The sequence below is a fragment of the Gymnogyps californianus genome, chromosome 3 (genome assembly GCF_018139145.2).
Source record: "Gymnogyps californianus isolate 813 chromosome 3, ASM1813914v2, whole genome shotgun sequence".
NCBI lineage: Eukaryota > Metazoa > Chordata > Aves > Accipitriformes > Cathartidae > Gymnogyps > Gymnogyps californianus.
Genome location: NC_059473.1, coordinates 16,617,009 through 16,643,504, shown reverse-complemented (window position 1 = coordinate 16,643,504; position 26,496 = coordinate 16,617,009). Strand labels below are relative to the sequence as shown.

The following is a 26,496-nucleotide window of genomic DNA, read 5'->3' as shown; positions in this document are numbered from 1 at the left end:
TGGAGCATTTTGCAACTGACACATGGTATTTTACCTGAGAACTTAGGTCCTACCACTTTTGCAATCTTCTCTCGCCAAGGGGCTGGCAGGTGGTGACCCCGTCATACAGCATGCTTTTTGGAAGGAAGCTTTTATCCTCTCAAAAGCACGAAAGGAGCAGGATGCATAAAGGAGTTATTAGCTGGGTAGAGGAAGAAGTGAGAACTTCTATTTGTCCCAAGACAGAGGAAGAAGATGAAGGGAGTTGCTTCCCTCAAGCACATTTCTAGGCTGGGGAACCAGGAAATCACAGCTGGTAGATCAGTCCTGCCACGCTGGTATAATGGACCTTCCACGCCAGCATCAGGATTTCTCCTTGCAGTGCTCCATGATGGCAGTCATAGCCAAACTGTTTAATTATATCAGCTGTCCAAATTCCATTCATAATTTTCATACAGTAAGGTATCAGTCTGTTCTGTGCCAGAATTAGCACATTTCCATAACCTTCTCTCAGCAATTTGGCCTGTTTATGGCAAGAACAGACCACTGTTGCTCAGTGCGCGATAACAGACTGTGCAGAGTATTCGAGATGAGGTATTAACAAACAGTTTATATCATAAAATCCCTTTTCAGAGTTTTTTTAATCTATGTCTCTGCTAATATGAAAGAATAACTTAATTGCATGTTTTCAAGGCATGGCTTGACCGTTTCAGTGGTTTATTTATTTTCTTTGCTACAAACTTAGATCTTTAACCTGATCAGTGAGGTAAATGATTGCTGCATTTAGCACAAATTCCCTAGATTAATTCATTGCTCCCATTCTAATTAACTTAATGTTTGTGTACATTGAATTGCATTCTCCCCTGCATGTCTAGTCCCATAAATGACTCTTTTTTGATTGCGCTGCTTTTCATTATTCAAACCCATAAGCAAGTCTGGAAATCCATCTTTCATAACAATTTTTCTTCAGTTTAAAGATTAACATATAGTCTGGTTGCTGAGTTTTTTGTTCCCCAAAGAGAAGAACAATCACTGCCCACAACAGTTAAACTTCCTATACCATTTTCCATACACATATATTAATGAGAAAAAAAAATCACAAATAAATATCATGTATATAAGCATAAGAAGGAAATATCAAATATAAGCAGAATTCTGGATTAGATAACATCAGCCTTAAAAAAATTTTCTTGTGCCTCAAGGTAGCAGAATATTAAATATCACAACTCTGATAAACATAATGATCCAAAGTCTTTCCAGGGCTCCAGAGTGATCCCTGACGCCCACTTAGCTGATATGATGATGGCCTGATTTTCAGAGGTGCTGACTATATTCAGCTTCCATTGATTTTAGCCCCTGATGTGCATGCTCAGCACTTCTAAAATATCAGATTTCTGAAACCTAGTTCTGCTTTTTTTTTAGCCCTTCCTGGACGTGAATAATTAGATTTTAAATTCATTACTGTTTCATGCGTATACAAGCCACCACTGGCCTTACCAAATCTTTGCATTGTACAGATAGGCATATAATAATAAGGAATTCTGTATTTGAAAGATGGTTATTAGAAGAAACATTATTCTGGGAACATTTTTTTTTTTTTTAAGTTTATTAAACTCTTCCTGGGAAAATCAATTAGCTCCAATACAAACCACTAAAATCAGAGGTATTTTTACCATCAATCTCACTGAAAGTACATCCAGCTCTCTAGGCATTGATCCAAATACAACTAAGTCAATAAGAATCTTTCAATTGACTTTCCATTAGGCGTTAAGCCCAAGACATGTGAAGTATTCAAAAGAGAATAACAAATTCATTTATCTTAAGATTCTGCAATTTTTTCTCTGGTATGCTCAAACATAGAAGTCTCATCCTCACTCGAGTTTTACAATTTCTGTTCACTTGAGCGAAGGTCATTATACTTGCATAAATTAAAATTATCCGTATATTATGTATATGTACAATAGAATCTAACAGACTCAGCTATTAAAAGCCTGGTGCAGAAGAATACTGCATATGTATAACTAAGAGACAGAGAGGGGGAGCAGGAAATAATAGTGCTTTTAAGTTTGACAAAAGTTCCAAAAAATGAGTAGGAAAAAATGAACTTTGCAGAATTTTCCATTAACTTAAAGCTGAAAATCAAAACGCCTTGATATCAATTTTTTTTTTTTTTTTACACAAAAGTCAACATTTGATTTGGAGATATTAAATGTTTCCCTAGTTTAGAAAAAATGAAGTATATCATATGCAAAAACTGAATAAATAGCTCAGAAAATGGGGAAGCATTAACTTCCTTTTAAACCAAGAGAATTTTTGAACCAAAGCTGACAAAAACTCACAGAAGATTTCACTCGATTTTTATCCACATCTTCCTTATGGAAAAAGTTTCAAATGAAAAATGCCTTTCTTACAATACATATTTTAATAGATTTAGGATATAAATAGTTGGGACAAAGAGCACAAACTGAATTTATTCATGATCCAAAACCTGATTTTCTGTAAGACATACAATGTTTCCTCTCCTATGATTGTTCACCTGAGTCATTAATTGTAACTCTGAAGGCTTCACAAACACATTTCAAAAATCTAAGTACAATACTGATTAATCTATCATGCCAGTAATGCTGCATCTTCAGAGTATTTCAGGTTAATTGTGTTATACCTTGCATATATTGATACTATCTGTCCTTAATCATACCATACGTTTTCAGTTAACATGTTACCACATCTTTTAAAATAGTTTTCCATGCTTTCCGTCACAGTATTAATCCTATTGGTTTACATTTTCCCTATAATATTTTTTCCTAATAACGTTAAAGAGAATGAAATAAAAAATATCTACCACAATCTACCCTGAGTTTAATTTCTTTTTATTTTTATATGTTTACTATGTCCTAGGTAGGATTGTCACTGTTCTTTCGCTGGAATTACCAGGTGTTTTCCCCCAGCTTCCCCCAGAAGAGGGTTAGGACAACATTCAAAATGCTGCTACATCTGCCTTATTCCTTATTTTAAACCTTAGGATGTTTGCTATCAGAATGATCTTCACTACTTCAACAACTTCAGCAGATCAATATCTGTAACTGAGCTTAATTAGTAATTCCTCGTCCTGCTTGAGATAATAGAAATGAGCCTGGTTTAGCTTAAGTAGCTAGTGTCCCATAGGCTGGGTGTCTTTTCTGGAATGCCAAAGCTGTAAGATCTGAAATGCTCTGCTGGCTGTATCCCCCATACAAACTTCTTGTTCTCAATTTCAAAATCAGCTGTAACCATAAAAACAGCACACTGGTTTTGTGCTCCCAAAACACTTTGATTTTAAAACAAATGACACAAACAAGAAAGACACAGAAACTGCTGACTCTTTCCATCAGGCATACAAAATGTTACATTTTGTTATAGCTTAAAGTCTTTAATTTTAACAATGAAAGATGAAAACATGGCAAAATTTATACTTAACTTTTAAAAATGGTTGAAGTCTATTGATGGAAATCTATCCTTCTTGTCTTCATTAGTAGAGCAAGTACTACTCATGCCACACAGAAGAATGCCAGTTTCCTATGCTACCAGCATTGCCAGAAAGAGCAATTTAACAGGATTTCTTAGCCCTTCGAGGCAGTATCTTTATCTAACTTCACTTTGTTCCTATCCATAGAAAAGTTGGAAACTTGAGGCAGCAACAGCACAGTGCCTGTGGAAGACGATGACATCTCTCTCTCTCTCTGCGCCTCCCCCCCCCCCCCCCCCCCCCCCGCCCTTTTCTGTCTAATCACTTGGGAGAAGAGTGTGGGGAGAGAAGAAGAGCAGAGATAGGAACAGGAATCACTGACAGAATTACGTAAGGGCTTTAGAAGTCAATGAAAAAGCCAAGCACAGAAGTGCACATGGTGATTAACCGAACACTGCGTGAATAAGCTGCCGCCTTTTTCCGTTTGGCATGGAGATGGATGTGGACCGTGCCAAGAAAAGGGGAAAAAAAGGAGGGTTATAGTAATTCTCAGAGCTATCTATCCTTTCATCTGTCAACAGGAGAAGGAAGCGGCAGTAGGCTTTTAGGCATGATATCTATTTCCTCTTGAACTAGATCTCCTAGCAGAGATGGCACTGGACCACTTCCATAACGTTAGTCAAGTGATTGCTACGAAAACTAATTGCTGCACCTCTGGATGACTAAATCATATTAATATTCTTTTCTTGAAGCACAGCGGTGCATATGTATCATACACACAACCAGTCCTTTATATCTAGGCTGCTACAGTACAGGTGGAGTTTTATAATAATCTATCTTGGAATTTGAAATATTTGCACTGGAACTGTTAAGCATCTGGTAGCAATGCAGATTACACATTTTTTTACATGTTTCTCATATTAACAATGGTTATTTGGGGAGGTTAAATGATTACTTTAAATAAATGTGTTCCTAACCTAACACGAAAGCTGTAATTCAGATGATCAAGTAGCAATTTTCAAAATCAGAATTTGTTATGAGCTTGATTTCATTATTAGATTTACATCGTCTTTAAGTAAACAGAATAATAAAGAGGGCAAGCACACATTGAAGTACCATAATCAAACTTGTAATTTCCTCTTCCATTTCTAGAATGAAGAAGGTTAAGAGCAAGCTATCTCATAGCTCTGTTCTGAAACATCCCAAACAATCATCCTCCCCAACGTGCTAGTGAGGACTATGAGCTAAAATTTTTTAACTCAAAGCAATAGTTCCAAACTTTCTTTGCCACCTTTCTGCTGAAAATACGCTTAAAACCTATCCTTACACATCTTTCCCAAATTTTGTCACTGGGGAGGATCGGAGTGATTAATGACCTCCTGGGTAAAACGAAAGCTCAGTAACAAAAGAACCAGTTTCTGTCATACTGTAAAACTGAATCCTAGCATAATTAAATCACAACTATATCCTTGTTATAATGTTATAGCTGTTATAACACAGGTAAGTTATCCATGCACAGTGGATCTCAATGTACATAGGCATTTATTGCTCATGTATATTCATTATACGAACAGGTGAGTGGGTGCATGCAAAAGAACATGCAGAATTAGACTCTTCCCTCCTTCCAGTTTTTCCTCCTTCCACTGTTCATGGCTTTTGCATGTTTCTGGTTATTTAGTAGATAGACATTCTTAGTGGCATCTCAACATCGGTGCAAGAAGGAAGTCTTGAATGACACAACCCTCCTACTACTTTAATTACAGCTAGTTTAATGCAGTAGCTGCCAATATTGAAAAACTTCAATCCAATGAACTATTTTTCAAATATAACATATACATAAGCCTCTCCATTTCTACCTTCTTCATTTTTATAACTGTGATGTTTCACAATATCTTGCTGAGCTAAAATAGATCTCAGGTAAAATTCTCAGAAGTGCCTACAGTTCTACTGACTTTAATAACATATATGTTCTTTGGTACCATGAGTGCTTTTGAAAATACTGCCTTTCAACTTTCTTTTGAATACTATCCTTATTTGAAATAGATTCCAGGAAATTATATCCCAGCAGTTTTCCAAGCTTTATCTAACGTTGACGACCCTTAAAAAAATCCTTGCCAGATGTCTCAGGATTTCAGGTCAATCCCTCAGTGTCTCCACTCGAGAGAGAGAGTACATTGAAGCAGCTCTCAGAAGGTCAGACCTCGTTCCAGTGAAATTTCTGCACAGTTATCACGGATTTTGCTCTGAAGCAGAGCAGGCTTCAGGGAGGTTCCTGAAGTCTCTTGCAAAGGCAATAGGAGGAGGCCAGGATCACCTCACAGAGCATGATGATAAAAGGCTTTTTGCCACTTCACAGAATTTTCAAAAGACCAGTAAAGTATAATTTATGACTTTCCCCATGTCTATTAAGCTGGTAATGTTTCTGACCATAGAAAACTCTCAATTATTCTTTTATTTTTACCATCTGTTGCTACAGCATGGGTAAAAGAAAGTTATTTGGAAAAAAAAAAAAACGAAACACTTACAAGCAAGCAATAATTTTTGATCTCCAACTCATAATTATTGAACCCAACATTTATTTTAAAATGGAAAAATCAAGGCTAGACAGAAGATTGCATGAATATTATGGTTTTGATAGATTTCAGGTATAGTAAAATTGCAAGAAAATCATTCCTTAATATGCTAATGAAAAAGAAAACACTGTAAGAAGAAAGTAACACTGTTGACCACAGTGGGTGGATCTGGTCTCAGACTGCATAGAAAAGGGCAAATGATGACTAGGCACCTTACATTAGATGCGGCTTTGAAAAGCAAATTTTAAAATTCTCTTCAGCAACACAATACTTGCCTTGAAAAACGTAGGCTCTCAGTTTTTCTGGCACCTGGGAGAAGTTGCTTTGTTCACTTTTTAAAACTAAGATTGTACAATATCAGCCAGCCATTTTGTCCATGTGTTTCAATGTAAGAGAAGGGCATAGACAACCTCTGAATTTTATTTGAGGCCTTCTTTCTTTGTTTATTTACTCAAGCCAGTAAATAAATAAAAAAAAATCACCTTGGCCCACAATGCAAGAGTGCCTTTACAGAAATAAGGAGCCTGGGAAGATTGAATACCATAATTCCCTCTAATTTTGAAAATGATCACTGCTGAATGTTTTCTGAGGGTAAAAGTGTAATTGGTTATAGATCAATAAGTAATTTCATTCAAAAGGAACTCTTCTGTTCCTGAAAGTAGAGAGATTCTTAAATCAAAATCAAACTAATACATTAACAAAGTTGAGACTAATCTAAACAACAAAATTTTATACTGCCCTAGTTATGTTTATCTCAACTGATCATTTATTTATGTTACCATAAAAATCCAGATGCTTTCAATTTTGATTGCTAGTTATTTGCTTTAAGGCAGCTGAAATTACTTTTTTAGACTCCCTAGCTTGACAATCTTGCTTTCTGCTTAAGATTTATCATCACAAAGGAACGGTGAAATCAGAGGATAAATTCTAGTATTAACAATAAGCACGGTCAATTGTGATACACTGTAATTCCCCCAGCAGATTCCAGATTAAATCCTCCAGGATTAATGTACCTTCCTCTGACATTGCTAAATCCTGTTTTATGTAATTAGATTGCAGTGAACTGCTATATCTGTACAGGTATCATGGTATGATTTTTAATTGAAAAGCCATATAAAGTAGCACTGTATAAAGTAAAAGGCATTTTGAGAATGTCTGAGACCCTGTACAGTATTGTAAGTAATAAGCCATTATCATTTAGTTCACTATTGACCCTAAAAGGTTCATTAACTGCTGTATTTACATTAAAATAAAATAAATTAAAACCCACAAATATAGGAACAATCAAGACAAGAAGAAATATCATGCATTTGTTAATAATACTTACAATATGCAGCTCTAAATAATCTCCGAGCCCAGTAGAACTGTCCACTCGTACCAACACAGCTTCTTTTTGAACAGTACTAAACCCTATTGCCAGTCTGTCCGCACGAGTGCTTGGCCGATCATTAGGAGGCCACGTGTAAGTGATTTGTCCACCACCTTTGCTAAAGATATATGTTGTTCCCGCTGTAAAACAGGAATAAATAGAATTAGCTCACTTGCACCAATGCAAACCCACATGGAAATCATATGTTCTACAAAAATCAAGATGTTCTCATATAGCAAATGGATTAATAGAAACAAACAAGACTATATTTCAACAGGAAGGGGTCTTTATCTCTGAAAATTTTGCAGCAAGTGAAATATTAGTGCTTTTTATATAGTGCAATCTACACAGAACATAACATAATTGCATATGCAGCAACTTAAAATACCATAGCCCTGATTCAGAAATGCATATCTATTCAAGAGAATTCTTAAGCATATGCTTGAAGAACATGTTTCTGTGATGTGCAGAACAGGGATGAGTTGAACCAAATGCTTTCCCAAACTGGGCCTATGTGGAGAAGAAACCAAGCAATTCCAGTTGTCTCATGACTGACAAAAAAATGCAGCTCATTTACACAATGAAAATTATACGCGCTATATGATACATCATCGTGCCCAGTGAAGCAAGACATTAACAAATACATTCAGATAAGACTTTTATGGATCTGAGGTTTATCAGCTTGTGACAGATGGGGATAACAAATGGAAACATACTTTACTTGTCATATCAGGACAAAAAAATATCAGTCTACCATCTAAGTAAGCAATGCCTTATTTGCATAATGCTTAATGTATAAGAGTGGAAATCTTTGCACATTATATCCAGTGTGCACTTACAAAATCTATAATCTGTTTTAAACAGGTGTTGTAATCTAAACCCACTTAGCGCTCAGGTGCTTAACTTCATCACCAGCATATTTCGTAAGAACTAAAATAACAGCATATCTGGACATTTTCCATTTAAAACTTGTATCCTAAAAACAGCATATAGCAGGCAAATTGTGCATACATTTGATCTCTCATTTGTAAAGTCACTACAAGCTGTCCACTTCTTTTCTATGAAGATAGGTCAAACCTTAGGGAGATATGTCAGCACACTGTAAATACAGGTGTCTAGTTTTACTAGCTGTTCTAAGCTGGCTTACTCTGCAGCTACTCTCAATTTTATTAAATGTAATTCAGTTTATTCCACCCAATACTCTCACTATGTAATTCACATGTCCACATAAGGAGACAGTGCATAACAACATAATTGTAATTTTTGTATTTTCTTTCAAGATTGACCAAAAATGCTGCGAGCATACAAAAGTATCTAAAATCCCTTGACTTTTAAAGCCAAAACCAAGAGGGGCTGTATAGTTACACCACTCCTTCAACTTCCAGATGTCTCAAAATCTTACTCTACTGCTGAGTGAGACTGCTTTGTGTCAGTCTCAAAACAAAAAGGTCACCTGGTCATTTTGAAAAGATAGTCTATATTTATTTCTAATCACTTTTATGTAGTTACATACCTACCCATTAGTTTTTTCCAGTACCATCAATTTGTAATATTTTATTCACTGTGCATAGTACTTAAAATACTGTAAAGCTCATTTTATATCAACACACTTGCAGGATTGCACTGTTCTGCAAATAGATCCTTGGCTTTTCTCTCAATGGCAAAATACCAACCTGCATGTGTTTTAGGAAAACTTGTCAACTCTCTTTAGCAAAGACAAACACAGTAACAGAACTGTTATCTAAGGTTTCACTTACACTCCAAGTGAAATCAGGGTTTATCGTCATTGTAAAGAGTTGTGCAAGAGTAGTGAAGATAGGGGCTGTGCCTTAAAAAAGCTTGGTAATGGACATGGGCAAATGGTGTCTGGTTTAGGAATGTGTGACAAAAATCTAATCTCTTAATCTCCTGCTCTCCCACCCTTGCTTTCCTCATATGCAGTGCTCTGAAATGCACAATAATCTGTTGCATGTTACTCAGTAATGATGGTTGAATCTCCAGTTCTAGTACATCCCAAAACAAAGATACATGAGACAGGTAATATCACTCTTGATGGTCCCCAGTTTCTCCTCTTTGCTGCTAGTGTTGACTTCAAATCTTGAGCCAGCTGAGGATTGACAGAGTTTGGACCTTCATACAGTATATGTCACACTGGTATCTGTAGTGAAAAGATTTACTGTGTTGATGAAAACCTGAGGGCTTGATCCAAAGCTCATTAAAAACAGTGACAGCCTTTCTGTTGACTTCTTAAAATTGTGTCAGGTCATGAATGAGGTTCATATAAGTAACAAAAATGAGAAGGCTAAGAAAAAACAACTCCTTACACCTCAATGTCACAGATGAAACTGTTAGAATAGTACATAAGATTTAAGTGGGAGTGCATAATTCTCCTTTTCTTGGTTGTAACCCATGTGTTTACCCAATATAGAAGACAAAGAAAAAGCCTGCCAAGCAACGGTGGAGTCATACTAAATACAGTGACCCAGAAGTGAGTCTCTAGATCTGAACAATGAGAGACTCTGTTGTTCTTATTCAGAGTGAATCTTCGTCACGGTTTTTTGCTAAATACTGGCCTTCAAATAAACCAATGGAGAGCAATTCATTCCATACTGCTTCTGCACTGAAGGCAAGGTCAATGTCAGTAGAGCTGGATAAATCTAGCTGTAAATCTTAAACTACGTAGAATCAACATAAAAGTTAAAAAACTTATCTTTTATCCATGATAACATGTGGCTTATGGGTTTTTATGGCAAAGCTTTTCCTTCTTTATAACTGTCCATTTTGTAGCTCTTCGAACTAACTGCGTGTCTGGTAACAGGCTAATTAATCCATGCTGATGAATACAGATCTGTCTCTGTCTAAGCTGTACAGGGAGTCACGTTCTTTGAATTTCCTGTATTAATTATGAAAAAAATGGGTCGGAAGCCTTTTGAGAATAGATCCTCTAGTGTTTATATTTCAAGAAAGACAAATATAATAATGTAAAATTTATTACTCTGGGATTGATCTCAGCTTATAGTCTGACCTCCCATTAACTATTAAAAGCTAGAAACTGAGCAGTTGTTCAAAACCACCCTGCTTACTACCAATTTTGGGTCTGTTAAGAAACAACAGAGGAAGCCTAATTCACTTGCTCCATAAAGGCTTTTATGCTTTCTGACAAACCTTATAATGTCCCTGCCGTTCTTTCAGAACATTGTCACTAAACCCCAGTCATCTTCTTTCTCTCTCTTAGCTTATGGCACTGTGTTGTTTGGGGTTTATCATCTCAAGAGAATTGAAAGCAGCAGAATTAGAATGTCAAGAATAGCAATGCCATCAGCACAGTACTTGTAAGTAGGCAACTTTGTAACATGCCGGTTATATCTTTCAGCCGCAGAATTTACTGCATAATTCTTTATGCGTCCTTGCATCTACACAATGTTTAGGAAAAATGTCCATACAGCTCTTTGAAATTCTTAACTGTGAAAGCATGGTTCCTATTGTAACAAACTGCCAGTGGTCAAGATACAGTAATGTTTTTTAATAGCCTGGGTCTCTCAAGTCCTACTTGTTTGCAAAATTCATCTTTATGAAATAGTGCACTCATTTCAGCACAGCCTGGCAGCAACTGAAGGACATCTGCTTACCTATACAGTATTAAGCAGATAAATATTTTGTTTAGTACCCATTTACTGTATCTATTACTGTGTATGACTACAAAGCTTTTCAATATTTATTGCTCTGAACTCATATCTGATGTAGTTTAATAGTTTGCTCAAATCAACAACAAATCAACAGCTTTCTACCTTCCTCATGTTCATCCCAATTTTGTGTTTAAGGTATATTGTACTGAAGGATAATGTACATAATTCCATTTTTCCCATATAATGTTAGTAACTTAATGTTTATTTTCAACATTCACATCAGGTCTCAGATGCCGATTAAGTGAAAGCAAGGGTTTGGTTGAGCTCTGGACCCCAATGAACTATGATTCCATCACACTCTGTAGCTGAAAAACTAAAGACTGAAGCCTGTACACTTCAATAATGAAAACTATTAGCTGCCCTTTCATTAACAGTAAAACAATTTTTAACTACTATAAAAAATATGAAGGGTAAGCATTGCTGGTTATAACAAGAAATTACCCAATAATGTAATTTTCTTCCTTCTGTATGTTATCAGTACTTTATTTCATTCTGGGCTAGAATGTGAACCCTCTTATTCCCACTGGTAAGTAATTACTTGCATTGATAAACCTGCTGAATCCAGTGAGACTATTTGTGCAGGCTACTATTAATTACCAAGAGTGAAGAATTTACAATACGAATATATATATATACACATTTGACCAAACATCTATATGGAGGCATTAATCACACTTGCTATGTTCAGGGGAGCATATAAATCTCCATTAATACTTCTTTTTACGTTTTCATCTATGTATTTTCATCTTGCCCAAGCTGAAGTTCCAGAAAAGTATGCAAAATTTCCATACATAGATTTGTACAGCTTTTCTAAAATAAGTAAAGAAAGGAATGCTTCAAGTCTGAAACATGATATGCCAGGGGGAGAGAGGGAGGTGTTTCAAAATAATCAGTTTGGTGGATTAAAAAGCAACTCTTCTGTGTGTTTCTTCTTAGACCGTGATGTGTTATTAAGTATTTACACAGAACAGAGAATATATACCACAGGGTTGAGGTGAGGAGGGAATGGCCATTAGGGTTAACCATGGGAGTAAGATGGGAAATGCTGCTGGAAGAAGTGTTTCAAACTAAAGATCAGAATCAACTGAACACTTCCTGAAGCCATGCTGGTACACTTTCTCCCGCTAATTTAGGCAGGAGCCTGGATATGGATTGTAACTGCTTTACTGCAACAACGACATCAGGCTTCTCTAAGTACAGTCTATTTAACGGCCGAAAAGGTGTATTGGATGGGGAAGGAGAAGATTTGCAAATGGATCATTGCCTGTAGCTCTCCAAAGAGCTTGAGCCACAGGGGTAAGAATGGAGAAATGTCTCATTTTCTGGCCAGGTTCCTCTTAGACTCGTGGATAATAGGGTCTAGGAGTGTATTTATGATGTTCCTATGACCACACTCGGCTTGGCAAAACTTAAAGGGTCATAGTTTTCCTGGAAATTGGGTGCCACTCAAAACAATTTCTAGTTAGGTCCTTGAACCAAGCTGACTGCATGCTCGAACTATGACTGTCGCTAGCAGTCTTACCATGCTGGTACATTTGTCAACTGTAAGATCACAAACTGCATAGCATAATTCCTTAGTAATTCCATTACCTCATTCATTGATCTTACTTTCTACCAGAGTAACTGTAAGAGGACTCACAGACCAAACCAGCATTGACAAAGAAAGATCATTGCTGGGTTTTGTTATTAATATTTTCATTAATGATATCATCTTGCCGCTTCAAGTAAAGATGCTGATGAAAATAAGAACAGAAAATGTCTATCTGCCTACTGTCAGCCTTCTGCAGCACCCGCCTTTCACTATGCTACAGCTAAGCTCTAAAATTCAATTTTTCTGTGAGAAAGACTGAAGCCACATCATGTTTACAGTGGCTGCTGCTAGCTGAATCTCCAAACTTCCAACACTGTCTATGATACTACTGAGGCATCTGCACTCTCTGCATAGGTTAATACTGTGCTGATTGTAATCTAGAACTGAAGCCTATTTCATAGCACGAGACATATCTTAAAAGTTATAGTCAGGAAGCTAGTTTCACCCAGACAATAATTAGATGAATATGACCTCAACCAGCTCAATCATCAGCAGAAGCAATTCATTAAAATGAGCCAACAAAGCAGTATCCCCAGTGTATAAAAGATGCTGAAACAGAAATGCCTTCACCTCATTGCTGCTGTCTGCTGCCTCTTCCAGTTTATCTATCAAACAGTTAATGCCAGTATTAAACAGGTAGAGATAAGACACAGCCTTCTACATTCCTTGATAAACAGAAACCACACTATGTAGCTACAATTAATTCAAAAACAACTTTACATTGTATTATAGAACTTCTCTTCCCAAACAACTACAGAGACCCTGATTTGCTTTATCAGAGCCTACAAGGCTTTTCATCACACTACATCCAAGTTTTTGCAGAGTTCTATAAAACTGTGCTGTGCATGGTTTATCATATTCAGCTATCCCCAGGAGCTGTCTCCAGGTAAAGGTCTAAGTGATAATAGAACAGCACAGTCTTGAGTCAAGCTTAGCATCCTGGCCTTTGCAATGACATTTATTGCAGATAAATTTCCTCAGACCACACGAGTTGCTATAGGTAGCTTAATCAGCTCAGCACCATGGTCTCCCTCCACACACACAGGCGCATGCGCACAAACCAAAAAACAAACAAAACAAGAAAACCAGAATACCACTCCTTTCTTACTTCTCCTTTCCTCCAGTCTATGGCAATGGTATTTGGACAGTACCATGAGCTGGTAAATGCTTTGTAGGTGGCACAATAGCATTCTCACCCGTCTAAAGATGCTACAAGTTAGCATCATTCTTACCATCATAAATGACATAGATGGTTAAAATAAAAGTTTAATTCAAAAGTTAAATTCAAAGAATTTAAAGGATTTTCCAACTGGAGTGATTCTAATATCTTTACTCAAATCAACTAGCATCTTACACCTCAAATGACCCCATTGATTTAGATTAGATCACTTAACTGGAGTAAAGTACTACTCAGTCTGAGTAGGCACATCAAACTAAGAGCTTTCAACTGTGTTTAAAAAGAATATAATTTTGAGAAGGACCTTAGCTAAGCAAGAGCTAGCTGAAAGGACTCCTAAGAGAATGTAGAAATTAGAGTATCTGTTCATCTGACTTATTAACAAAACGTGAGTTGATTTACTGAATGCCAATAGACTTGATAGTATTTAGGCACTGATTCTGTAAAACTATTTTGATTAGCTTTGAAATGTCCACAGAAAAAAGTTCTGGGGTTTGTTGATCTCATTATCATGTTCATTTATATAAAAACTATGATTTATTTTATGAAAGGGTACAGTCTTTCTAACACAAATCTGACACAGACTGGTAAAAGAAAATTATTGTTCTCCATAATCTCTCAGTTTAAAAATTTTACTGGCTGCCTATTACCTATCACATTTCCAGTATGGATGGCTGTTCAAAATGAATTTAGAACATTTCAGTATGAAATGTAAGCCAAGTAATTCCCCATTATTGCCTTGCACCTTTGCGTAATGTAGATGGTTAGAAAATGGTCTATTTCTGAAATCAAAGCCTGCTTTAAATGTCATACTGCAGTCAACATGAAACATTTTAATCCATTATAACTCTATTAAAGGTAACAAGGATACAACGTGTCTGCTTCTGAAAGCTTGCCAAAAAGTCAGATGGAAATTAAAAGTCAGATGTCTATAAATAAGGGAAGGTTTTATTCTTCCTACAACCTTGTCAACATATAGTTAAAGATAAATTTCTTGAACAGTGTCTAGAGAAGTGGAAATTGAATTGTCAGGAAACACATATGAGAAGGCAATGAGATGAAAAATATTTCCGGGCAGATAGAATGTAAAGGCATTATCAGACTGAAATTAGTAAACTCAAGTACTCTTGAAGACAATAGGACTGTTCTGGTCCCCACACTCCTTACATTAGGAAATGTCAAGGCCCTATACTTCAATTTAACCACTGTTACATTAAATTCCATTAAAATAAATGGACTGCACGTGCACTGGTTTGCTTCTTATGGCCTATTAGTTGTGCCAACATACAAAATGAATGCAGTTAAGGGGCTGGTTAGTTGAAGGGATTTGTAACAGGATGCAGAAACTAGGACATTAGCTCGAATACTACGCAGGTCGATAGAGACCAAATGTTGTTACCATCTGTTGGTGGCCTATGTGAAATCATTCAGTGGTTCCGGTCCAGGGACCTTACAAACTCAACAGATACCTGGCAAAAGTTAGAAATTCTGTAAGCCAAGTAACTTGAGTTGTTAGAGTTTCCAAGCTTGCTGACTCAACTGGGAGGCCTGTAAGTTGAAGACAAACTGCTTATGCACCAGGATCTGAACATCTCCCACAAAAGTAGCTCTGCACAGATGTGCATATAGGCCAAAAAACAGTAGAAGAAAAACCAAAATTAAGTTTTGTCTGTATAGGTCCACCAAAAGGCAATGTACTTTTCAAAGAAATAATATAATAATTTTTTTAAAGTCATTATTTCATGCAAAATAGAGTGCCTGAAGTTATGCTTTTATTCAAGCACCTACAGCGGTATCCTGATTCTCAGAAGTGTTGCAGCATTTCTGGCAACCTTTAAAAATCAAACTCCTATTCTTTAAATGAAGATACAAACATTTGAAATAGCTGGCCTTAAGTTATTTAGTCGTGTTAAAATGGACAGGAGTTTGGCCGCAAATGTCTAGTATGCTTCTAGGCTAAAGTCTTTATTTCTTATTGGCTTCCTTACTAATACAATACTCCAGCTATCCAGTCTTGCATTAACTTAGTTATTTTTGAGTGACATTTATATTATCTTCCTTGCTAAATTGTGCATCTCATAATTTACTCTTGAAAAATCCTAAACTACTTAGAAAGCTCTCAAAAGTACTAAAAACTTGTCTTAGAAGAAAAGTATAACATGCTGAAAATAAAAGCACTGCTAACTGCAAGCCTTGTTAAATTCACTGAAAAATGATGCAAGCACGACAAGGATATCAGATGCTGGACTAAGATAGGATGCTACTATTACTTGCAGCAGAAAGATGATACTGGCAACATTGCAACTTACAGAGTTTGCTGAGATGGAGCCTCTTCTGAAAATAGCAAGTTGCATTATGGACAATGCGCAGTGAAGTTTAATATTGCTTGTTTGCAAAGGTAGTGAAGAGTAAGAAGTTCTGTGACATACATGGTCTCCTACTAATTACCCAATTACTAATAGTTAGCAGACAAAATAGTGTTGTGGTAGCATTTCTGAACATTTTCAAGTAGACATACATGGGCTATAGCTGAAGAAAACCAGAAAGAGCATAGTTTCTTAGAGATGTTACATCCTGAAATGCAAAAATAGCAACTATTCTTCTTCTAATAAAAATGAAATTAAATGAGAGATATTAAATCTTTGGGAAAACACAGATCTTAAGCCTCCCTGAAGCACATGAATCCACCACTGAAGCAGCTGTTCAGTTGCTAGAGGCGTCTCAGAGGCAAAGGGAAGGACTGATGAGTAGGCAACATATTAATCGCAGTCTTGTAGCATTGTATTGTCTTTCTAATTCCAAGCATGAGCAAGCCCAAAAATTCAGGAAATTTCATTTAATTTGATACACAGAGTAATAACTGATTTTAAAAATCCTCAAATTTTAAAACCAAAAGTAGTCTTCACCAGTATTACATGTATTCAAACCTCAGAAAAGTATCAGGTAAAAGAGGAATATGATGTAAAAATATCTGGTTGGTTGGCTCAAGGGAAGCCTGAAAATAAGAACCAGCAAGCAGCTACAAATAACACTCTGTCTGGAAAGATTTCCTAGTCATTATCCCAAGGATTGATTTTGGGACATCAATGTTTACTTATGTTATCAAATCTGCACATGAAACAAATAGTGTTTAATAGGGGTACACAGATCCAGCTGTATTTGAATCTTTAAGGTTATTAGACCATTATAATAACAGCTTACAGGGGCCAGCCAGGTTGGGCCAATTCACTTACTTCCTACTTCTTTCTGTTCTACTACATAATAGATTTCCAATTGTGGTCTGGCACAAAAACGCTACATGCCTTGTCATTATGATAATTGCTATCATTCTTCTTTGGAAAGTCCTTATGCTGTTGTTTGTAAGCAACAATTCACTGCCAGCTTCAGAGGATAAAGAGCTGCAGTGAAAAATACGCATCTTATGCTTTTCACTGTTTTACGTAGTTGAGTAATTAGGGAGCATGGTTTAACCACTGGATTCCACAACGGTGCTTGGAGAGAACCAGACAAAACAGTTTTGGGGTGTAAGCTATTCATTCATGTCAATGGGGACTAACTCAAGTGTCAACTCTGACACTTCATATGCCAGTACTATTAGCTATGACTTAGTTCACCTGTGTATGCAAGAAAGGTGAGCAGTTAATCACCCCCTGAAGACTAACCCAGCCTAATTAGAGCAGTGATTTTGTGTAGGCCCTTCACATCCAAAGGTCTGGCTGGAGAAAATTATGATTGCTTTTAATTTCCTGAAGTGAAGATCAGTCTTCAATAGCTTGGGAAGCCTTACTTTAATACAGCACTTTATAGTAACATACACAAAGATGTTAAGAACCCTTCAAAACTATAAGTAATACCAATGCATATGGAAAATTATTCTGTGCAGAAATGTGCTCAGAGATAATCCATTTTTCAATAAGCATTCGTCTAAATTTGCTAAAAAAACCCAACCCAACCCAACCCAACCTAACCCAACCCAGAATGTTTCCCAAGAAAAGAAGGAAAAAACTGACTCAAATGCACTAAAAACCAGTCTTGCAGAATCAGCTAAAGCATACTAACTTGGAAGTTTTGAAGACTCCTGCACTACAGTATTTCTTTCACAGATTCACATAAAGCAAGTTTCTAGAAATGTTTCTACATCTCACACAAAGAGTAAATCCATTGAAGACACCCAAATACTAAAAAAGTGATTGTATGCTATTTGACTTGAAATTTGTTAAATTAAATTTTACAAGTCAGAAGGGAAAGAAGGCTGTCTGTCTTATAAATGTTCATCTAATGAACATCAATCAGAAATTAAGATTCATTATTTAAATATAGAAGGTTTTGTTCATATCCTGTTTAGTTCTCAAAGGACACTACATATTCCTTGCTCACACATGCTGGAGTCTCAATAAGTTGGCTATTCAATGAGAGGCTGGTTTTGTGATGATTTTGCTAGCATTTATAATAACAATGCAACCTAAACACTGCAGTTAAACAAGAGAGTAGTATTTTTGGAATACCCCGCTGTTCTAAAGTGCATTGTGGATATTAACATATTCCAGTAAATTAGTTTGTACTCATTATCATAAGCAATTACTTACTGTTTATATGCTGCTGATATTAAATTGGCAAGCAATTTGCAAGAGCTAATACATAGCATAAAAAGCTTTTCAACATTCTAACAGTATGAAAAGGCAAATGTTTCTAGTAACACAGTCCCTTATATACAGATGTCTCTCTGTATATAAAAATTCTGTATGTCTCTTCCTATCTGATATCTCTTCTTCAGCAACAAGTAGATAACTACCTGAGGCTCTGTGACAAACTCTTTATAAACTTTGTTTTGATGCTGTGGAGTAAATCATAAATACCTCAGGCCAAATGCGACAGTAACATCTCATTCGTGCTGAAAGAGAAACTGTTTTCATGCTCATTTTTGAAAATAATAGTTTAGAAAATATATCTAAAAAAATAGAAGTTCAGTTCTTTGCTCTCAAAGCTATTACTTTTTCCTGGTATAACACTGTCAGATGGCAAGGGTAATCAACACCCTTGTCCTCAAGATACAGGTAGGAACAGAACAAGGTATGGAGAACCTGTCCTGCTTTTGGCAATAACAACAACCTGAGCCTATTTCTCTTCAGTCCAAGCAAGCAGTAATCGCGAATGAAATAACCCAAGTCACCTCAAAATAAAAACCCAAGTGAGAAAAGAACTGGGCCTCCTTTTCTGAAGGACACTTAGTGAACATTACAGAGACATTCCTAAAAAGGTGTTCTGCTTAGCCACAGAAAAGGTGCAGATCATGTAGCACGAGCTAAAGATAATCCAAAGACCTTTGCGGGGAGTCTAAAACAATGGGAACAATTTGCTTTGTTACTTAGTTTACATCTTGGCCCCAAGTTTCAAGTGAATTAGGTCCCAGCTGAGAAACACAGCATGTCTTTTTGGCTTACATGACACCATTCCTCATGTTGCTCCACACAAGGGTGGACTCAGTAGCAGAGGCATCCCGGAGCATGTCCAAGGAAGGAGGTCAAATGCGGGGATTTGGAATAGGCTCTTCCTTCCCCTGAGCCAGCCTGAGGAGCAAAGAGCGAGCACCCAACAGTCCTATCTGCCAGCAAGTACCTCAAAGTTGGCCCTCTGGATACAGGATGGACACACTAATCCTTACGCTCCCAGAGAGCAGAAAGACCTCAGTACACCTAAGTGGAATTTCAGACCCATGCTTCAGTTAGTAATACAGTCACTGAACTTGATCTGGTGGCATTAAGCATCTATTTAAATTGCAACCTGCTGGTTGAGGGTATGAGACAGTAAACTACTTGCATGGGTATTGTGCCTACCTACCTGTTTATACAAAACTGCCTTTAATGCGACTGTGAACCTTAATGGGGACCTTGGGAATCCAGTATACCATAAACAAACCACAGTGGTTTAAGTAATTCCCAGAATACATTTCTAAAAATACAACTTTTGATCTCAGGTCTCAATCTTTCAAGCTACGTTTCAGTGTGGAACCAATTACTATAACCATCTTATCTCATAAAATACACAAGACTGTAATAGAAACACTAATGCACCCTTAACTCTAGGAGCACAATGGTCCCTGTCTGCCATGCTCAATTATGCACTCTTCTATTATATATTATTGGGTTGAAAATATCTTCGGTAAAAATAGGCATCATTTTTAAAAAATCATTTAATTAGTTCTTAAACATAATTTACCCTAGTCAAAGCTCAAGCACTTTCTGCACCTTTCTTGTTACTACTTTTAAAAACATACATTTCTAAATTATTATTTTTTTTTTAAATCGTACCTTCCAATTAGCCTTGTGAAGTTAAACTGCATGACTTCCGGAGCTAAAAATGATGTGTGTCTTGGTCTCTGAAACAAAGTAATGAAGTTCTCATCTGATTAGCAAACCCAGTTTTTTATTCTTATTGACCTTGAATAGAAAAAACCTTCAGCAACTGTTAATGATGAGAGTGCTTCAGATAAAGCAATGTGCTCAGAGTAGGGCTTCAGTTACCCTGTGTTTCCCCTTTCATCAATCCTTCATCCTCTCCTTCTTCTAATCCTAATCTCCAAGAGTTCTGACAAATTGTTTGCTTTCTAACAATGTGGCAGAAACCGCGAGCAGTTCTCGGAGCAAAGGCTGCGTCTCCAAACAATTCTCCCTCTTCTGCTTGGGGAAAAAAATACATGACCTTACAGCTGATGTTCAGTATCTGTGTCCTTAAGGTACTAACGCTTTGTACACTAAAAGAGAAGGCATGGAAGATTCAAATTACCTTTTGATAAATAAAAGATGATGTATAACAGCATACAAGGAATTTATTTATTTATTTATTTATTTCCCCACAAGTCCTAAAACAGCAATTCCTACATTTTCTGGAGAAATCCATGGCTGTACATGAAATTTAGCCATCGGACTGTTAAACTTGAACTATGTGAAAAAGAAAAACACAAGACTATTTCCTTAAACAGCAATTGCTATTAATTCCTATTAAACTGCATTGATGTTTGTGGACCCAAACTTGATTTATTCATATCTGCATTATACAGAAACTTAGCAGTGATGAAAAAAGTCATGTGTTTCATGAACAGGAATCCTCCCTAAAGTCTCATAATCTTACAATATCAAAAACTGAGGGAATCTGAACTTTCACTAAGAAAAAGTAGATTTTTAGAATTAACAGCTGAAATGAAAATTTGTATACATGACCCCAAAATACCCTAAAGCTTCCTTAAAAAATAAGAAGGAACTCCTAATTATGTTTTAAAACACTGCAAATAATGAGGCATTTTTATATTCCATAGCAGTTTGCCTTTCAACATCTCACAAACATGAACAATTGTCCTCACTGTTTCAAATACAGAAATAACAGTACAATTAATAGGAAGGCCAGACCTGATTCTCTGCCACGTCACAAGATGATATTGGGAACTGATGCTTTTTAACCTTCTTGTGTGACCTGACTCCCTCAAAGCCTACAAAAGAGCTGTTCCATTCACAGATCAGGTGTGGGTTTAAGGAAAAGCAGTGGGTATACACATCATGAGTAAGGGAAAGGATACAGAAAAAGCTTTGTATTAGAATCACATTGCTTCTCTTCAACAGTAACATCAACAGAACTGAACCCAACACTTGCAAAAGAGTCACAAGAGGGCAAGAGATTTACTGTCCCTCCCAAGACAGGACAACCAAGGAAGAAAATGTGACAAAGAAATTCAGGTTACTCTATGAGCCCCTTTATGCTTATGCAAACAAGTAGGGCATCTTAAAAAGATTTTGGACCTAAAGAATCAGTCTTGCTCTAATTGTTGTTCTGGTGGGTGGAAAAGTCTGCTATTGTAACATGTTAGCTCAATCTGACAAACTTGACAATAATTGTAAAGCACAACCAAATCGCAAGCAAATCCTCTGAATGCATGTCACACAAGCCTGGATCCCTCAAAGCCCAGACTATGTTATCCCAGGTATATTATCACCTCTTTCCTAGAGAAGCATTAGTGTCCAAGAGATCTTGTGGTACACTGCTTCAGAAAGCTGATGCCCCTGAACTGATGCCTCTTCCTCCTCTGGAACAGCCTGGATGGCCCTATCTGAGAGCTGTGGACTTACACTGCTATGAGACTGAACCCACAGCCCTGAAGAGCACTCTTGTCCTAGCACCCATGTCAGGGAACATTTAAATATTTTGCGGATGTTTCATCTGCTCAAGGGGTTAAACTCATTGTATAAGACAAACATGATAAAGAAAGAGTGAAAGTCACAAAACTGCAGACAAACAGAATCCATGAGGTACTGTAGTAATGCAAACACAACCGATTGTCAGCTTCTACAAAACACCACCTAATTAGAGCTGTTATCAAAATGAAGGTCATGTTAAATGGTACTAAGCACACCCTGTACTTACACTGATATTCATGTTAATGTTCATCAAAGTAATTCCTGTTTTAAAAGGGATGATTACTTAGTACCATTATCAGTCTCTGCCTCAATATATTACGCTGTCGCTAATACGTAGAAACCTCAACTTCAGAAAAAGATTCATTATCTCAAGTGCTGAGTCAGTATGAGCTGTGTATCTCAGAGAAAATACAGTTTCTGCACAGAAGAAAAACATACCGTTTGAGCAAGACACTGTGCCCCTAAGTCTTCCCTCCAGTTTAGGCAGTGACCTGGATCCTACATCAATAACTCAATTTATTAATTCTGGGCAGCATATAGTAAATTGCTTTCTGTAGCAATTTGTACTGATGGAGGAGAGCTATTGAGGAACTTTCTTCTCCTTTAAAGAAGACACTTTAGCTGTCACATAGTGTGTAACAATCAATGGTTCCCCTTGCTTTTTTCAGTTGCTTTCAAATTCACAGTCTTAAGAGAGCATTTTCAAAAGAAGCCAAATTGGTATATTTTCCTCGTGTTCTTCTATGCAATGTTTTGTACGGGAATAAAGTGCCATTTCATCTGAAAAGATACTCTGAACGATTATAGTTGGGGAATTTTTGCCTCAATGTATTTCATTTATTTATTTACACTCAACACAGATAATAGAAGAACAAGCAGCCTGACCTTTGGACAACTATCAGAAAGCCCAACTCTGCAACTACAACAACCAGTGTGACCTTCTTCTCTACATTCAGCAGCTAACAATCACACACAATAAGAGAGAAAAAAGCAACCTGGCCTGTGTAGAAAACTGGACTTGGTCAGGTAACACAGCCTGTTCTCAAAGCACCTGAAGACGTATGCTTTGTGAATCCTTTCAGACCATCTGGGACCCACTAGCTGAATTTCAGAAGAATTCAGAGTGATGCCCGGCCAGCAGCAGCTCCCAGTTTTGCCAGAAGAGATTTAAAAACATTCCTGTAGCTCTATCTCTGTCACCTCAGACTTGATATCACATATCATCTGTCTTTCCGTGGGCACCATAAACACCATATTATTTGCTCCTCCATAATCCGTATCCAATTTGCACAGCTGGGTGTGCGCAGAGCTGGTAGGAAGGATTTTGAGGGTATGGTTCCACACATGGAGACCTCAGGCTCTGCAGTCTTTACCCAACACACCACTGGAAACCAGAGTAACTTGTTCACAACAGCACACTTGCTGCTGCCTCATTATACGCCAAAGTTTTGTTTCCAATTGATTTCAAACATAGAGCAACCAGTCCAAGGTCAAGCTCACCAAAAGCATATATTGCAGCAGTAATGTACATACTGGAAAGTAAAAGACATAACTGGATATAAATGAAGAGAAAATCTATCATGACTACTGTTAATTCCCTATCAATAACCCTACACTCCAAGCGAAATACAAGCAGCATATGTCACTCATGCTCAGAGAAACAGAAATAACCACCAATATATTTTCTGGCTCCTTTCTGTACTGCATCAATAGTAGCTGGGGTTTATTGGGACAAATATATAGTGCAATATTCTATGCCATGCAATATGCTATACCACTCAGAGGGCATGTTGTTGATTTTATTGATTCAGTTTTCACACTACTGTAACCCCATTATTGTCAGCAGAGCAATTGGAAACTGCAAACAGATTCTAGATTGATAGACTCTGATATTTCTAATTTTCTAATGTATACAGCTAGCTTTATTTCTGCTTTTTCATTTGACTTTTTCTTTCTAATAAACCCACTGCTATGGGACACCTACTTAATGGTCTTCTACTAAAAAAGGGACAGAATTCAGTCCATTAGAGGCATTTATTAGTATTATTAGGGTTTTACAACATGATAGCATAATCTGTCCTTTGCCTGAAGTAAACACTCTTAAAGGAAAGTCCATAGGGAGAGTAAAACTGAAGCATTTTTTAAAGTGGTGAATACTAATCAGATATATAGCTGGAGGAAAAAACAATGTTAGAACAGGAAGAAACAGCAAGTAGACCACACAACAGGCATGATACCAAGGAATCAAAATATGACAGTAGCATATACTTCGGAGAGGAAGGTGGGGTAGAAGCAATCAAGGACAAACTGACAGGAGGAAAATATAACTATCACTAATAGGAGACAGAGAGGAAAATCAGGACAGAAAGGTGAACATCTGGATACTTGCACTGAAATCAGCACACTGGGAAAGGCAAGCCAGAGGTTTCACAACTGGAGACTCCAGGCTCTGTTACAGCCCAGGAAGACACTATCAGGGCTTCATGCTACCACTCACGTTGTAATGATTCATGCATTGGAGGATACCTAGAGTCTTAATCACCATACCTCTGCTATTCAAACTGGTCCAACCTTTCCTGTAATCTTATAGATCTTTATTCTATGTTTTTCTATGTTTGTACTGATTTTGATACTATCAGATTCTCACTCACAGAAACATTAACTAAACTCCGGGCTTCTATATAAATACTTGGTAATAATGCAGCTAGTCATTTATTGAGCACAAAAGAAGAACTGTAGTATAAAGTGCACAATAACACTACCTATTTGGATTATGTGAGATAATAGTCTCATAAATTGTGACTGTGGTAAAAGTGATCAACACTGACTCTTTCTTAATAGGCCTTTTACAAGGTCAGTAATAGAGAATTATGAAAAAAATAGCCTCTGTAGCCTCTACTTGTTTAGAAGTCAGGTTTTCCATTTAGTACATTACAAGGCACATTTTGCTATGTCAAGGAATTTTGTTCATTTCTTAAAAAAATAAACAAAAACCCCCGCAAAGCCATACTGTACACACACACTAGTTTCTGAAGCATCACCAAATACAACTTAAGAAATCTTTTCATTTCTGCCTATTTGCATTTTATTAAGTTATTATGATGAAGGTAAAGGCATTCAAAGCAAAAGTATTGAGCGCAGGGATTGTTTCTTTTCTCACTAACACCTAGGTAAATTAGGAATAACTCATCTGAGGACAACTGAAGCAAAGCAACGTAACACTGAAATAAAAAGACATTGTCTCTGGAGCTGTAAAACTGGAAGTACCACTTGGAAAGGTTTGTATATCCTGTGCTAGCTCCATGGAGTAGACAGAGATACAACAGAGTGAAGCTGATAACGGAGCTTCCCTCTTGGAGGGAAGGTGTGGAAACACATCTCCTAGAGTTGTGTCTCTCTCTATATTCATCCTGTCTTTCCTAAATAGCTAACTGGCGATAGAAAGAATCTCTTCCCAGAGATGCCTGGCTGCCCGTGGCTAGCTTAGACACAATGCCTAAAGTCTAGATGCTTGTTCTGGATGTGACAAGTCCCACTTCCTCAATAAATCATAGTGCTATTTACCGCTGGTTAAAAAGCATGCAGGAATACTGCCAACAAGTTCAGCTGCATGGGGAGGGGCTGATTTTCTGTACTAACGCAGGTGGGGGAGGAGGAACAGTTCAGAGGACGATAGGCAGCAAAGCAGAAGTTCCCAAATTGTTGATTAAAAAATTATAAGAATTATAACATGTGATAAATGATTATTTAGGCTTTGTTAACTGATCATCAGATCCAGACAGGCACTAAGAACAGAGAAACTGTAAAAGGAGACACACGAAAGATTTGCTTTGCACCAGCCCAGAGCTTGTACAGTATGAAGCTTACCATTAATTTTGTAACTTTGAATCTTTAACTAAGAATTAGTTCTTTCAAAGCAGTTTGTAAAATTCAGTAGCTCTGATTCATTTGTAAGCATTTTTCCCTTCCTTTCAGTCCATACATAGGCAATAGACAGCACAGTAAGCACAGTGCTAATCAATCTTATCCTCCAACCACATCAATCCTGGATTTGTATCAAACCATTTTTACCTAACCTAAATCATTGCTTCAACAAAAAAGCCAGAAGATAAATATTTGAGGAAGAGTAAGGTGGTATATGAGACTTCCTCCAAGACCTGGGGGAAGTCCAGAATAAATGCCCAGTAGGACAGAATAATAGATAGAAAAAAAACTTGCTGGTAAACAAACAAACAAACAAAAAACAACTCAACAAAAATGTCTTCCGGTAGTAAAAACAAATTATCATATTGCCCCAACTTCAAAGAAGGTAGAATGTCACTTGAGACACCTTTCCATTGAGCACAACCCTATTAAGATCAACGACAACTATTATTTAAGAAGAATCAAGCTCTGTGTTTCCTAAATGAGAGAATGCCACATGATGCAATGTGTGCATAAGAAAACAGAAAACAGCAGCTAACTCTAGGCGGCAAAGTTAAGTGCTCCGT

At 37.0% G+C, this 26,496-nt stretch overlaps 1 protein-coding gene across 26 annotated transcripts in view; it reads right to left on the bottom strand.

The window, feature by feature from the left end:
- NRXN1 (neurexin 1) overlaps window positions 1–26,496 on the bottom strand; it is a 729,374-nt gene that overhangs the window by 215,463 nt on the left and 487,415 nt on the right. For all 26 annotated transcript variants that reach the window (XM_050893180.1, XM_050893184.1, XM_050893185.1 and 23 more), the window contains one exon: window positions 7,325–7,506. In XM_050893180.1, the coding sequence (XP_050749137.1) occupies window positions 7,325–7,506 (182 nt within the window). The remainder of the gene's footprint in view (window positions 1–7,324; window positions 7,507–26,496) is intronic.